The 16,309-nt window shown below is 36.2% G+C and overlaps 1 protein-coding gene across 8 annotated transcripts in view; it reads left to right on the forward strand.

The window, feature by feature from the left end:
* VPS13B (vacuolar protein sorting 13 homolog B) overlaps positions 1-16,309 on the forward strand; it is a 434,872-nt gene that overhangs the window by 38,363 nt on the left and 380,200 nt on the right. For 6 of the 8 annotated variants that reach the window (XM_021529420.3, XM_085573894.1, XM_021529419.3 and 3 more), the window contains exon 4: positions 13,643-13,766. In XM_021529420.3, coding sequence (XP_021385095.3) covers positions 13,643-13,766 — 124 coding nt within the window. The remainder of the gene's footprint in view (positions 1-13,642; positions 13,767-16,309) is intronic. The other 2 variants (XM_085573897.1, XM_021529422.3) reach the window with 1 other exon arrangement.

Here is a 16,309-nt window from a genome sequence, read left to right on the forward strand (position 1 = left end):
GTATGCAAAATAAATTTATCTGTGGAGATAGATATGGGACATTTTGTTCATGGAAGAAGTTGTAAAACAATGTCTTAATAGATAATGATATTGTATATCTGACACTTTAAGCAAAAGTTTATAAATAATGTAAGTATGACAATTGTAGAATTTTACATACAGTTGATAACTTTAAAATACTCTGTATCTTGGCATAAACCTTTGGCTTCATAACAGAATTACTCTTTTTTTCTAATTACATTGTTACTTATTTTTCAAAGAGCTACTGGGCCCTGCAGGTTCTCTGTCTCCAGTATTGCATCTCTTATCTTTTTTAGCCACTACATTGAATTTGCAACTCTTTAATTGTATTTTAAATCAGTTTTTATATATTTTTTCCACTTAAACTTTTTTTTTATTATTATTATAATACTTGTTGGAGTGTGATATAGCTTAAAAAAAACCAATCTGTGGATAAAAACTGCTTTTTATCATTTGGTACAAGTATTTACCCACATATAAGTATGCCTGTGTGCTTCCACAGGGGAAGCAGGATTAGGATGACATTCCAACTGCCACATGGTGTTTCCAGAAACACAGAAAGTTACAACATAGAGAGCACAGTCAGTATAGTTAAAAACATGGATATTTAGAAATCCTTGTGTGACTGTGTTAAGACTCATATCAGTAAGATACACTGCCACAATGATGACCCGTGGTAACTTCCTTTATATGCAGTATATTGTTTCTTTGAACCTTTTCTTATTGCTTACAATCTGATTTTGAGACTCACACACACAAAGGACTATTTATGCACTCAATGCTTCAATATTTGTTCAGTGTGAAGTGGAGGTGTGTGGTTCTTTGCATCCTGCGTTCTTTGCCAGGAAATTTGGAAATAAAAATGTTCAGGCCTGTTAACTGTATGAAAGCTAGATGCATTTTTTCTTATAAAGTACAAAACAAATATTTAATCTCTTTGTTCAATGAATTATGAACTTGGGTTCCTCCCACAACAGTAAGTCTTAGACAGCTATGGGAAGATATCAGAATAAAGCATGACTCAAAATGATGTGTTTTAGAGTCTTATGTTTCCAGAACACTTTAGAAATCTGTGTGTGTCAATACTTTTTGTTGAATAAACATAGTTTTTAAAACACTATTTGGATATTTATTTTCATGGTATGTGAGACACATTCAGAAGTGATAGTTGCAGTTTCCAGCTTTATTCTGTTTACTCTGTGGTAAAGTTTTGGTCGGCAGGCGGTTTGAGAGAGAAGGAGAAAGAAGAGAGAATAGTAAGGAGACCTGCTTGGATAGAGCAAATGGAGGGTGTCTGTCTGTGTATGGTGGATTCAGAAAGGAAAGGACCATGGTCTGTGCCACAGGAGGGTGCTAAAGCATGAATGTGATCCCTGGTGATTGCCATGGGTGGATGATCCTCAGTTGTCCTTAAATTACTGGTATTATCTAAAGGTTACAGAAATACTTACTTATAAAGGGAGGGATTTGCCTTCTGACTAATGAAATTATCTGTTGCTCTTCAGGACTGCAGATAAAAAGCTTCAGTCTAGAAAAGCTCTCTATTAGTTTGATGTGAATGCAATTGCACTTACATGAATTCATAGTATTTTGAATAGTACAATTTAGGTTAGTTTTTGAAGGTACAACCATCCACCATTGTAACCTGTATATACCATGTAAAATAAGTGTTACTGAAACCTCAATGAGTTGATGACTGAATGGTATGTTTCTTGTAATTTTGTTGAACTTAAATTTATAAAACAGATCTCACAATGTAAACTCATAGATAGAATAATGAAGAATTAATGACCTAAGAGAATATTTTTATGAGTTTAATTTCTTTTTTAACTTTTTATTTCTTGGCTGATGTTATTCAGTAGTTTTGTTACAAATATTATTCCATGTTTTGATTTGAAACAAGATACAGTATTTTCTTCTTAAATGTTCCCTGAGCTTTCCTTCTTGGCATTATGTGAGATTAGAGGATATTTCCAAAGTTTTTTTACTTTCCCACATACATATTTTTTTCCGTAAGTTGTTTTCAATCTTATTTCTCCATCCTGTTGTCCAGTTTTTAATTTCTTCCTGTTGCACGTGGCTGGAGTTGAAGTTGAGCACAAACAGTAACTGTGCTGTCTCTCTAGCTCCTTTCAGAATGTTTGTAATTTGTTCCCTTGGGCACTCCATTTCTTTCTGACACTCGCTTTCCTACCTTGTTTTAAACTTGTCCTTATTTATTGCAACTTTGACCAAGGGTAAAAAATATTTCCCATTCTAAGTGATTGGCACAGATTTAGAAGAAGGTGTTTTGTTTTTATTTGATGTTGAAAGTCATCCCTTTAGTGAGTAGTAAGGAACGCATATTTGCATTCTGAAAGTTCAAATTTCAGTAAGGAAGTGACATGAGCATGGTATTCAGTGGAAAGAATAACAAATGTTGAATCCTGGTATGGACTCCATACTGCCTGACCGGAGGCACACTGTATTTTAAATTAACCAATGTGATAAAAAAATTAAATGTTATAATATAGACTTCTTTTGTAAAACTTTGCAACATTTACAATGTAGTGGTGACAGCTGCACTTGACTTAATATATAGCATTCTGGTGGTTTGGTGTGATAGACTGCTGGCTGGTTTAGAAGATAAATTACTGTTTATTTAGGTTTAAGTTAATGTTTCAAAAGCTTTCTTACTTAAAAAGCAGAGCATTATAAATAGCAATAAGTTCTCTGAAATGATCTACACATTACAGACTGACAATTTCAAAAGAAAAGACTGATTATAAGTAGAAAATCTGTAACTATATGTTTTGAGTAAATTGCTCTTATGTGTACTCTTTAACATTGATTAACTAGAAAGTTTTTGCAGCCATTCAGCCAGCTTTGTAGTTTAGTCCAACAGTTTTAAATCATGTTATTTAAATAAGATGTAATTGATAAATTACATTTTGTGAAAAATCTGTTCTTCTCCGTCACGGTGTCTGAAGTTCAGCTTAAAAAGAAAGAATAAAAATCAAGTACAAATTTGGAAGTGAGTTATTAGAAATAGTGCAGAGCTATTAATGCATACTTGAAAGTTTAAAGACAAGCATTTTGGGAAATTCTGTGGAAGTTTTTCTTGAGACAACTAAAAAATGAAGTTCTCAACTAGAATTTCGTGTTTAGAATTTGATCAGCTGGCAAGAAAACTATCTAAGTTAAGAGAAATTATGTTTCAGACATGTATGGAAGTATGTGAAATTTGATGTACAGTTATACTCAGTAGATTTTAATTTCTTAAAGCTGTTTGAATATTCATACATAGAATGAACACAGTTGTGTTACATGTATGTTCGTAGAATACATGAAAAGCATATGTGAGAAGAACTGTTGGAAATACGTTAGAAAATGAAGTTTTGTCTTAACATAGCACTAAAAAAGCCATTACTGTTATTTTTGTGAAGATTGTGCTTAGTTTTTGAAAAGGAGAATAATTTTTTATTGCTGTTATGTCAGCTTGCCAGTTTCCTTCTGTAGATTGTATTGCATGCTGGGATCTCACTTTTTCTCCAGTGAAATGCCCATACTTCTGAATTTGCAGAATGCAGTGGAAGCTGCAGTGGTTCAGTCTTCCTGTGCCTGTGGCTGAAAAATCTTCCTACTTGAACCTTCCTGTATTGGCAAAAAATGTCCTCAAGAGTTCTACTTTGGGAAAAAGTCCCAAGTTAGGGGTTCTATGAAGAATGGTCACAAACACAAATTTGGCTTGGACTTATTTTGGAGTGTAACTGAGGAAGAAAGGACTGCTAGGCTAAAATCTCTGCCCCAAATGCTTTTCAGTTGTGTTGGGTTTTAAGATTGAAATAGTAAGAAACCAGACATGCATGTCTTTTCATTCAGTCTTCTCTGCTTCTACTTTTGCACTGCCCCATGACATTTGGAATCTACTGGCTAGTTTCAAACAATTTTGATGGAGAATTAGTCACTGTAAGTATAACCTAAACACTTGTGAAAATCAATAGCAGCTGGAGGGACCGTAGTGGATATACTCTTCCTTTTGACATTGGCATGTAAATTCATTGCCATTTCATTACCTCTTTGCTCTCTTTCCCTCCCCAGCACCTGCCAAAAGCCAAGCACTAGCCAAATGATGCTCGGCACTGAAAAGAGCTTCCTTGGATAGCAAGTTCTTCAGGCAAAGCTTTGTGCCTCAGGACTTTCACTGTTATATATCAGAGGTTTATTGTGATGATGGAAATTTGAGAGCTTGAGGATTACTCAATTTGCTGGGACCCTGCTGTAGGTCTGCTGTTCAGTAGTGTTTGGGATTAGGAGAAAATTTGGTCTGGACAGTATTCTACCTTTCTCTGGAGGAAGTGGGTGGCAAGGTTATGTTGTAATAAAAATTATTACTACATCCTTGGCAGGTGCTTGGTGGAGAGAATTCTTGCACATGGGGTCTGGCTTTCTAATAAAATCCAGTAGGAAATGTGTTAGGGGAAAATACCCTCTAAAGAAAGTGTGAAGCAGAGCTGAACTACAACCCACCAGAACTGTGCAGGGAAACAAATACCATCAATCATCTAACACCACAAAGGAAAGTGATGTCTTGGTGAAGTCTGGGGCCAGTTGAAATAGTGCTGGAAACCAGTGCTAGCCCTTCTGGCAGGTGGAAGGGAGTATGGCCTGAATGGATCAAACTTTTGCTAATGGTTCCCAGGTGTTGCTTAATGAATCAGTGATGTGACTGAGCCATGCTTACAATGGTATTTTGATGTTGTGGTGAATACTGCAGGAACAGACTTGATAAATGCAAAAGAATTACTTCTCAGCCATTCTGAATATTTCAAGGTACCTGCAACAAGGATGAGAGTATGTTCAGTCTTTGGTACAGTGTCTTCCAAAATAGCACACACAAAAATGTAAGCAGATGGTGTAAGAAAAATGCATGTTTGTTGTAGTGCTGACCAGTTCAGTAGCTGGACTTGGAAGAGGGTGAGATGCTCCTCTAACAGGCTCCAAATTGTGTGTTAGGCTGGATAACAGTGAAACAGTCAGACTGGTATGGAGTTTTCATGTATGGAGATAAATTATTTGAACTTGAAATATATATCCTATTTTGTTCTGATTTAATTTTCAACAGATTTTTGAAATAGATAACCATTTTTTTATCACTCTTAATTTTATTATATTTGCATATTTCTGAACACAAGTTGGAAAAGAGAATAGAAATGTGGGCTACTTCTTTTAGGTTTTAGTCTGTTCTCCTGAGTGTATTTTCTGTCACTCTTTTCTCCCAGTCCTTCAGGGTTAAACTGTTCCAGTCACTTTGCTTTCTTGTTTTCAGTCACAGAGAATATATGGTCTAGAATGACCCATTTCAGCCTATGTTATCAATTTTGCTGAAGAAGCTCATCCTTCTGTTGTGTCTTTCCTCTTGACTTTTCCTTTCAGTCAACCTGGCTTGAGAGTTACTGAGTTAAGAGTTCTATGCACTGTGACTTCTGGAGTAAACATTTCAGCATTGATTTTATTATCCCTTCCATCTTTGCTTCTACAGGAATGCTGAATTTTGAGTATAGCTGCTAGTGGCTACTGTAATATTTCTTATTTTGGATTGTTTTGAGTTTTTTTTGTATAGCTTTGAGAGCTCTAGTCATGGGTCAGTCTTCACTTTGTCAGATATTAAATGCAGAATAATGTTTCAGAATTAACATCATGCCACCCATATTCCTCCAAGCAAAGCACTGCACAAACTTCTTGTAAAATGAGAGAATGAAATCTTCAAAAAGCTTATCCTAGGAGAAGTTGCAGAAAAGTAGTTTTGAGATGTTTATTTCTATTAAAAAGCACTTACATCATGGTAGGTGGCCTCATGTTTTTTTAAAACCACAGTAAATGTATCAGAAACTTTACTAGATGATCAGTTAACAGTTTATAATACAACTTTCTTTACACAATAAAAAGAAGATATTTGCACAGTTCACTTCAAAAAGAACTTGCAAAGTCATTTTATTTGTTACTCTGTCTTGAGTGTTGAGAAATTGGGGTATATTTCTGAGAACCACTTAGTGAGAACAGCCTGTTCTATTTATCTTTGGCTGTATGACCGTATCACCATGGGCTTTCAGACACTTGACAGTTCCCGTTCTTGTAAACAAAGGAATACTCCTTTCAAATAGCCTGGATAATCAGCTAATCAAAACAGTAGCAACATTACAGGGAGATTTTGTTATCCAGAAATCAATAGGAAGATGGTGCATGGTTTGTAGTATCAGTGAAACAGATACCTTACAAAGCTTCCTGGCTTACCTTTGTGGCTGCTGTGGCAGCTTTTTAGCCTGTCCACAGCATTTGTGTGGATTTTTGATTTGTACCTCTATTTTGTAGCACATTGTGCTGTGCTAACATAGAATTAACTCAAGGCTCATGCTAACATTGGGAGGTGGATGTAGCACCCTCATCTAATGCATGTATCTTAAATATGCGTTGTTGGTCACCCCTGCTGCTTGTTTCTGTTAATTTAACATCAGCCAAGATCATATGGAACAGAAGGCAAATAGAGGCTGACACCTTGTTTAAATTGTTCTTGATTGCTCCAGTTTATCTGTTTTGCTTAACCAGACTTAAACCTTGTTTATTTGCCCCACTCCCCAGATCTCTGCCTCAAATTCATTGGTATTTCTCCTTCGTAGTCTGGGACATAGTATTAAGAGTTTATTTTTGATATGTTTCTACTTTAAATAGTACTGAAAAAAAACTAAAAAAAACTCTGGCAGAAAAAAAAGACTTTCCCACATGTTCTTGTCTGCCATAGAGAAAGACAGAGCTCAGTCTGAGTACTCGCTCTGAGGTTTGTGATTTGAAAATATTTAAAATTGAGTTTTGTTACAGTGGGAAAAAAAGTCTCAATCTCAAATAGTCTTTTGAAAGTATTAGAAGTATATATAACCTATAATTTCTGTATGTAATACAGAATTCCTTAACTATTGGCTAAATGATCTTAAATATTTTACACTGTCATAGTTTTGAAATAAACCTATATTTACATAATTTTAAAGTAAACATGCATTAGGCTATTAAATCACATCTTGCAAAAGATGTACAGATGTCATATGTGGGTCACTGGATTTTCCCTGTTTCAGTGTTATGCTTCTAGTTTGCTGTTCGTTAAAAAAATACTAAAATTAATTTTCTGTACTAATTTCTAAACAGTGCTTAACCTATGTTAGCCAGCAGAAGTGTTCTTGTGAGGTTAGAAGTGTAATGCGAGTCTGTTTATGTGTAATGCATATTAGCAAATGTATAGCAGTGGAAAAGAAACAGATATCCTTTTGAAAACAAGATCTTGATGCTTACCATTTTAGTGAAACTTGTGTATTATTTTAAAGATAATATTTTCAAAAATTTGTATTACTTTTTGTTTCATTTTCACATGCAGAGGAATCATAGTGCAATGTGGTTTCTAGTGGTGATCTAGTCCAGCTTCATGCCCAAAGCAAGTCCAGTTAGAATGGGCTGCTGCAGGGCTTGGCCAGCAAAGTGCTGAATAATTCCAAGGACTGAGACTCTGCCACCTCTCTGGGCAGCCAGTTCAATACTTGATCACCCTCCAAATGATGAAAAACAGCTTGCCCTGCTTGGAACTGCACAGTTCAGATTTGTACCATGAAAAGATGAATGGCCACAGACACAGTCTGGCTCCCACTTCTCTCAGTATGTACCCTCCCAGTATGTTACTGTATGCAGCAGTAGGATCATCTTTCCTCCAGGCTGTGTTGGAACTATGGCCTGGTCCAGGGGTTCTGTGTGACGGTAAAGTCTCTCATCTAACTCGTGCTTCCAAAGAAAAACTCTGCAGTCTCTTGTTGTTCAGTCTCAAGGCAGTTTATTGCGAGTTGTCTAAAAGATTGTCTTCTCTGATTATTGGGGTTTGGTCAGCAGCTCAGGCAGAGGCACACACACCTCTGACACCATCTCTGTCTGCTGTCTTCTTCTTCTCTCCCCCAGCCCAGGACTGCTGCTATTTTTTATATGATATATTATGTGATACATGTTTACAGTTTTTCCCCAATACCTACTACCTATATTAAATGGTGCTTTTCTACTCTAAACCAATCCATACGTGCCAACATGATTAAGAACATGGAGGCAAGGAAGAAGAAAGAGGAGGAACAGGACTGGCCTACATTCCTCCATCTTAGAACTTCTGATCCCCATGTACAAAGTAAAACCCCCCTGTACAGGTGTTAAAACCCCCCTGTATGATACTAAAAAAAATCTCCTCTCTACTTTGTAACTACTTCTACTGAAATATCTAAATTTTTGTGACTGCTTGTTCCACCTTCAAAGTTGGTAACTCATTCCATGGCTCAAACTCAAAATCACAGCTGTTTCCAGCTGCCTGCCAGGGTCTAAAATGCTTCTGACCAGGGTCTGGAACCTCCAAAAATGTCTGAGGGACATTTTGACTTCCAACAGGCTGGACAACCCTAATTTATCTCAATCTCCCCCAAGAGAGAGCACAGGAGGTTGCTTCTGTGCCCTAACCACCATGGTGGTCCTCCTTAGATCTGCTTCTGGAGTGTCTTGGAGAGCAATCTCCCCCAAGAGAGAGCACAGGAGGTTGCTTCTGTGCCCTAACCACCATGGTGGTCCTCCTTAGATCTGCTTCTGGAGTGTCTTGGAGAGCCCTTGGCAGGGTGCAGTATTCCATACAGTGTCTCACAGGGAGCTAAGGGAGGAGAATAATTCTGCCCCTGGGTCTACCCTTGCTAACACAGCCCAGCACACAGTTGACCTTTGCAGCAAGGACATGCAGCTGGCTCATGGGCAGCTTGCTGTGCCCTGGGATCCTTCAATTGCTTTTTGAAAAGCTGCTCTCGAGTGGTTTGGCTTTTAGTCTGCGGTTCCAGAGCATCTTTATCCTGGGTACTCCAGCACTCAGCATTTACATCTGGAATTCCCTGTGTTCCTGACAGCCCTTTTCTGCACCCCCTCAAGGACCCTGTCAATAGCAGCTGTGCCCACCAGTGCATTAGTTCCTCTCCCTAGGTTGGTACTACCCACAGTTTTGATGAGAGTATACGATCCCATCTTCAGGTCTTTAGTACGCATGTTAGAATACCTTAGACTTGGTACTGATCCCTGGAGGATACCACAAGTAAACAGTCATTGGCTGGACTTTGCACCTTAATTGCAGCCCTTTGAGCTCAATGGTCCAGCCACTTTTTCACTGAACTCCCACTATCCAATTGGTATCTCACCAGTCTGTGAATGAGGAGACTGCCTGTGCCAAAAGCCTTGCTAAAATGAACACATCCTGAATGTTGCTTCTAGTCTTGCCACAGGCAGCCAACTACTCAGCCATATGAGCACTGCCCACTAGTGGGAAGTAAGTTCCAGTCCCTGGTTCTTGCATCTTGCTATTTAAAATACATTTTACAGAAATATGAATAGATACCTTTTAATGACTTGGATGTTAAGCTTATTGTTGTAGAAATGATAGAGGGTGAGAAAAAGCAAATTTTATAGAGGAAAAAGAAAAAATGGGGATGGAGAGCTCTCTGCAAGTTTGTGTAGTAGGTAATTTGAATCAGTTTGGGTTTTAAAATTTTAGTTCTTGATATTCATTGGTTTTAAACAGTTTCTTGGTTTGTTTTTTTTTTTGTTTCTATAGAACCCAGATTTCTTTATCTAACTTGATTTTATGAAAGCAGAGGGACCGTATTTGCATAAATAGGCAAGTGATCTCCAAGAGAACATTATTTTCCCATAAAGTGTGCTTATGAGGCATTTTGGAGATCTTGCACGTTGAGTAGAATTTGTGTGTTTTAAAAAGAGAGAGTGTATTTTTTAAGGAGAAAATTATTTTGAATTTTCAAAGCATAATAAGTAAAGGAAAAAATAATAAACAAAGATTATAAACTCCACTTATTAGGAAAGATCAAAATAAGCCTCATCTGTTATGTGTTCAAATATTATCAATTGTAATTTGCTCTAAACCTTGCAATAATGGTTTTAAATTGCAGTAGAAAATTAACTGAGGAACTCAAATATAACTTTACTAGCCTAGATAGTAGAGTTTGTAGTCTTTAGCATGTTGCTTATGACTTTCATAGTTCTAGAACTAACCATAGTGCTTCATAAAAACATTTCAGGCTACTGGATCTGACATGTGTATCAAAAGTGAAAAAGGAGCTTGGTTGTGTAAAATTGTATTTGCTGTATTTGCAGAACTTCTTGTTCAAATTTAAGTTTTCTAGGCTTTACTTACGATACAAGCTAGTGGGAAAAGATACTTTTGTAAATGTGTTATTTAAAAATCATCTCTCTAGATATATCATGAGTATTTTTAATTTTCCACTGCTGTGGCTATTGTTTGGAATCACACTCATTTATGATAAAATGAATGGATATTTATCAAATGTCATTTCATAACTATAGTTATTAGCACTTTTAGAATGTAACTCCCTTCCCACCCCATTTCGATTTTAACTTCAACTTTTAAATGTTTGTCATCTGGTGTGAGGTGGATTTATGGGAGCGCAGTAATTTTAGTGCTTTTTGGCTGGGTGTTTCTGATGACATCACTGTGATCTAGACACAGTGTGTGACTCTAGTTGGTTCCAGTTTTAAATAGTTTCATAATTATGCTAGTTTTGGCAGTTTCCTTGGAACTTTCTCCATCTCTTTAATGAACATGTTTTACTTCTGGGCTTATGAGACAACCACATGTTTGAGAAATTAATAGTGTGCTCCTAAAGTTAACATTGTGCAGAAGTGTGCAGATACAGAAACCTTCTGGATGTAGTGTACTTAGGAGTGTAGTTTTTTTTAAGTTCGTGGCCACTCTTATCGTCTTCAAGTAATTGAATAATGCATTTGGATTATGAAATATCAGTAACTGTCGTGGAAAATGGTGTATATGTTCATGTTCAAAAAACTCAAAATCAACCCCTGCAGCTCCCAAAAATATATTTGGTAATTGTGTATTGGAAAGAAATGAATGCATGTTATCCCAGATTTTAAAAAAGCCCCACCCTTTTTTCAAAGGTCAGTCAGGTTGAATTCTTAAGTGCAGGTGTTATTTCATATGGAGTAAGTCACACAGGTATATTTCTGAGATAAATGTGTTCTGTGTTTTGGCACCATTTTGGAACACATTTTTGCTTGTGTTTAGATCCAGCTCACTGTAAATTATTTACAGCCATTTTTCCATCACAACAGACTTGTAGCTCAAGGAAATACGAAAAGCTTATTGGATGTAATGTGTTTATAGATTGAGATTTGAGACTTGGTTTTAAAATTAAGGGTTCTCCACTCCTTTCCTTTAAAAAAACCAATCCCCCCTCAAAAGCCAAAGTGCTAATGTTTATTCCTAGCGGTCTCAAAGTGGTAAAACCTGAAACCACTCTTACTTAATCTTTGCCCATAATACTCAAAAATATTGCATAACTTTTGTGAAGTTTTGAGAACATGTATTGAACATAATTATAGCAATATGTAGATAGAAAAGTTAGACTTGAATGTAATCGGGCTTGACAGAATTAATACTTCAGGAAAAAAACTTCCCCATTCCCTTCTCCCCACTTCTCTTTATTTTGTAGCTGACATTAAAATTCAAGTGTAATGTGATCCTATCAGACCAAGTAATTAAATAGTTGCAGCACAGCATTCTGTGCAATCCATGGATGAGCTTGGGTAAGAAGGAACTGTGGTAATAGAGCTTGGCCTTTTCTGCAAGTGCAAAACATAAAGTTATGTAATGTCTTACCTGAAAAAATATTTCTATGCTACAAGTAAACTAGTTTCCAAGAAAGATCACACAATCTAAAATTTGTGAAATAACTTTTAGACATAGTCTAAGTTTTTTCAGTAAACTGGAGAGGAAGGAGAGTTGAGCTCTGCTGATTACAGAATACATGTTGATGAAGAGGCTTCCATCATGCTGGGCTTCATGAAAGCTTGAAGCTCTTGCTTTATTGCTGTCAGGTATGCCATAAAGAGAAAGGTGGTTTTCTAATGGAATTGCTCCACAGTTCTAAGTTCAGGGAGAGTCCTCAGGAGACTTACATTCCCCAGTGAAAAGTATCAGAAGTTTGTCAGGGGTGAGAAAACAAACAAATGCCCTCAAAACAAAGCTGATTCTCAGTGCCCATTATAGGGTTTTTATGCACTGGAATGAGACTTTCCTGTATGACTAAAATGGCCAAATAACCATAAAATAAAGAGCATCCAACAACTTGCTTTTCAATGCTATATTCATAACTGGAAAATCTCAAATCCTTTATGATAGCTTCTGAAAGAAGGATGAATTATCATCAAGTCTTCTAATATATGAATATGTCTGTCTTATGCAATTGCCTCAAATGAGCTAAAGCTTCTACCTTAACCTTATTTTTCCCCCAACAAAGATTATAGTGCTCTTCTGGTTTTTTCCTTAGTGAAATTGTCTTTTCATTTTATCAGTGAATTTCCCTGTTTTGTTGTTCTAAGTACAGAGTGGAAGGAAAAAATTTCTTCAGTTACTTTTGAAGTTGTAGACTTGCATTTGAAGTGTATCATTGCATGTATTAATTTTTTAAAAGAAAAGCAAAATCCACATAAAAGAGCAAGTAATGTGAAGATTCCCTTTTGTCATTCTCTGAAATAGAAATACCAGGCAGCACGTGGAAAAACACATGATATGTCCTGTACAAAAACCCAGCACAGTTTAAGCTGCTTGCTTTTCGTGTTAAGGAGACTTAAGAATATTATAATTCATAGTATGTTACTTGACATTTGTTCCCCAAAGCTTCTTTTTGTGAACAAGTTGTGCGATATGATCAGTGGCATGACCCAGAAAGCATTTTTCACTTTTTCTGCAAGAGTCTATGTCTATCTAAGTAATTTGGTCAAAAGCTGTGTTTTCATCCTCTTTAACCTGTACTTTTAATAAATTTACAGGAATACTTGCATTACTTCTCTTGGCTTTTTTACACTTGAGCCTTGTAGTTAAACTGTCATTCTGGAATGTAATGGGAATAGTACTGGTATATTTAAAATCCTAGATTCAGCTAATTAAGGTTTTCATGTGTCTGCAAATCTCATCTTGAAAGGCTTATATCACATTCTGGAATGATGAGCTGTGTTTCTGCTTCTGAATTCCTTATGTTGAATGAATTATATAGAAGCTCAAGAGGAGCAGGTGCCCTCAGGACATTTATCTTTTCTGGGGTCATGTTTTACTTTTATAGAAGTCTGCAAAAATATTTTGCTTTATGAATCAGTTTCAATTAGTGGCATTAGGAAGGATGTGAGTCTGACATCTTGGAACCATTTGAAGTGGTTTCATGAGTAGGCATATAAGCTCACACAATTAGGTAGTTTCTCATACTTGTTTTGGTAATCTGTAGGGCTCTGTCTCTGAAGGAATGTTTCAGCGAAATGGAGCTAGAAGAAATATGTTCAAATAAATATTTAAATAAGAGATTTCTTTTTGAAACTAAAGTTAGTGAAAGTATTAATTTGATGTTGTCCAGCTACTTTTGTGTCAACTTCTGTAGTACGGGATTGAACTGATGGAAAAACACTGACAGAAATTCAGAACCTTTACCAAGTTCTCCCAACATTTATTTTCTTTCTATTTGGTTGACTTCATTGCTTTCTTTTCCTTTAGCAGGAAGACCATGAAAGTTGTGGTTCCAGTTCAACAAACCGCAGTACCACAGAAAGCTTGAAATCAGCAGTAAAATCACGACGAGTTCAGCAGTCTGCTTCTCCTGACCCTGATTTACCTCCAGGTAATCCATAATTTCAGAAACTGGCTAGGTATTTTTCTGTAGCTCAGATACAGAAATTTATTTAGATGTGGCCACAGTGTTTAAGTTAGATTATTATGTTTTTGTCTACTTACAAATTGCAAAGGTTATTGAAATACTTGTATGTTAGAAAATAGAACCAAATCACAATAAAATGTAGTGTAATGCTGGTAACCTTTCTTTCAGTTTAATCAAATTCTTAAATTCACATAACTTCTTTATAGTTCAAGGTAGCATGATAGAATTATAGAATGACTTGGATTGGAGCAGACCTTAAAAATCATCTGGTTCCAGCCCCCAGCTTTGGGATGGGGCACCTTTCACTCAACCATGTTGCTCAGAGGCCCATCCAGTCTGACTTTGAACAAAACTTTTCTGGGCAGCCTGTTCCAGTGCCTCAAAATCAATAATTTTTTTTTTTTATTATCTAATCTAAACCTGCCCTCTTTGTTTTTTAAACAATTATCCCTTGTCCTGTCTATACATGCCCTTGTGAAAAGTCCCTCTCCAGCTTTCTTGTAGACTCCCTTCAGGTAATGGAAGGCTGCTTTAAGGTTTTTCTGGAGACTTCTGTTTCTCAGGTTGAAAACCTCAAACTCTCTCATGTTTTATTAATGCTTTTTATTGAGCTCTGTATCTACCGCTGATTTTCACTCATTTTTTTCCTGGATATGAAAGTTCAGTGTGAATGTGGAATTTGGATGCTGAACTTGGAGAAATTGTATGATATAAAAATGCCTAAGTAACTATGTATCTGATTACTATTGCCTCTGAGTTTGGATATGAGGTGTTTCATGCAGAAAAGGAAAATTGGAGAGTAGTGGAATGAATTACAGTTTGCTGTTTTGGGTCATGTAATTTTAGGTAGGTTAAAAATACAATAGTTTTGTGTGAGGCTTTCTTGCTGTCTTTTGTTAACAGAAACTTTATACTTGACTTGAATCAAAAGACAACATTGACATTTAGTGGGTGTAATATAATGTGCTGCATGGTATCATCTTGCTTTGAAATGTTTACTTGAGCCAGGCGTGGAGGTTCTCTTAGAGTGTAGTGATCCAGTAAACTCCAATTCCAGCTTGGAATTGGGGGAAACCCTTTCCTACCATGGACAGCGCTTCAGCTGTGGCAGCTCCCTGGGATTCGGTTCTTTGGGTCCCATCTGCAAACAACAAAAGTCAAAGACTCAAAAATTGTATGAATCTATTTCCTTCAGTGACATTTGCCGGATTTTTTTAAGTTACCTCGATGTAGTGAAATTGTATCAATACAGTTTTATTAATTGTTGTAAATTAGAACAACAAAATTAAAAATTGTAAATACAGGTGGCTTTGGTTTTGGTTTTGAGTGGCTAAATAGCAATGTTTAGTATAGAGATCTTATGTGCTAAAATGTCCTAATATGTAATTTGCACATCCTGAATTTTAAGAGGATGTGGAGTCATCTGGTTAGTTTTGTTCTTTTCTTTTTAAGTTCTTGGAAGATGCATGTATCATATTTGTGCTGAATGTTTTTTTTAAGATTTATTTGTCTTTTTGTTTTAGTGTCCTTGGAGATTAATCTCCAGAGGCAAAGTTTAGCTAAAAATGTAGGTTTGGCAACAATAGACTCCTGCTAAACTTAAATTTAAATGTATCTAGTCTGATAATATTGATTCCATGACTACAGAGATACAAAATTTTTGGAGTGTTGGATTTGATTAAGTTTGCTTAATTTGATTAAGTGCATTTGTAGCATTTAATGCACAGTGCAGCTCCTTGGGTTCTGGACAATTTGAAAAAAACATACTTGTGGACTTCATGTTGCACCTCAGGAAAGAATTTAGCTCTTCAGATTTTCTGATGGTTTTATTCACGTACCTTAGAAAATCTATATTTCAATTGCAAAGTTGCTCATAGTGTTACTCTTAGAACTCATAGGAGCATGCCTCCTTTTTCCCACTTGTATTTAAAACAATACCCTTCTTTAAAAAAAAAAAAAACAACAGGAAAAAAAACAAACCCTTTATTATATATGAACTTGATGATGTTTTTATTATTTTGTTTTGAATTACAGGAGTTACAGTTTCTTAAAAAAACTGTTCCTCACATGTGAAGATCTCCTTTTAGTATATTTGAAGATAAACTTAATCAGGAAGCTGATTTCTGTATGATACTTCCAACAATATACTGTACCACTAGCTTGGAAATATCTTCATAGACAGTTTTTAGCAAATCCATTACCTGTTTTATTTGGAAGATAGAACTCTGCTTCCTCTCTTTATGCACTCAGCCAAAAAGACATACAGATGAATATGGTATGACCCTGGTTCTACAGCTCTGCCTTTTTTTCAGTTTTTGCCAGGCCTTCCACCATTTCTTTTGTGCTTGCCAACAGCAGTCTATGCTAAACTACTTGAGTCATGATCAGTTGCTCTTTTCCTGAAAGACCTTGAAAGCAAAATACTGAAAAAGCTTTGGACCTGTGGGGAGACAGCTTGACTTTCTTCAATGAAATTAGTAGCTTGCTTTGAAATAATAATTAAATAA

The sequence above is a fragment of the Lonchura striata genome, chromosome 2, assembly GCF_050655825.1.
Source record: "Lonchura striata isolate lonStrDom1 chromosome 2, ASM5065582v1, whole genome shotgun sequence".
NCBI lineage: Eukaryota > Metazoa > Chordata > Aves > Passeriformes > Estrildidae > Lonchura > Lonchura striata.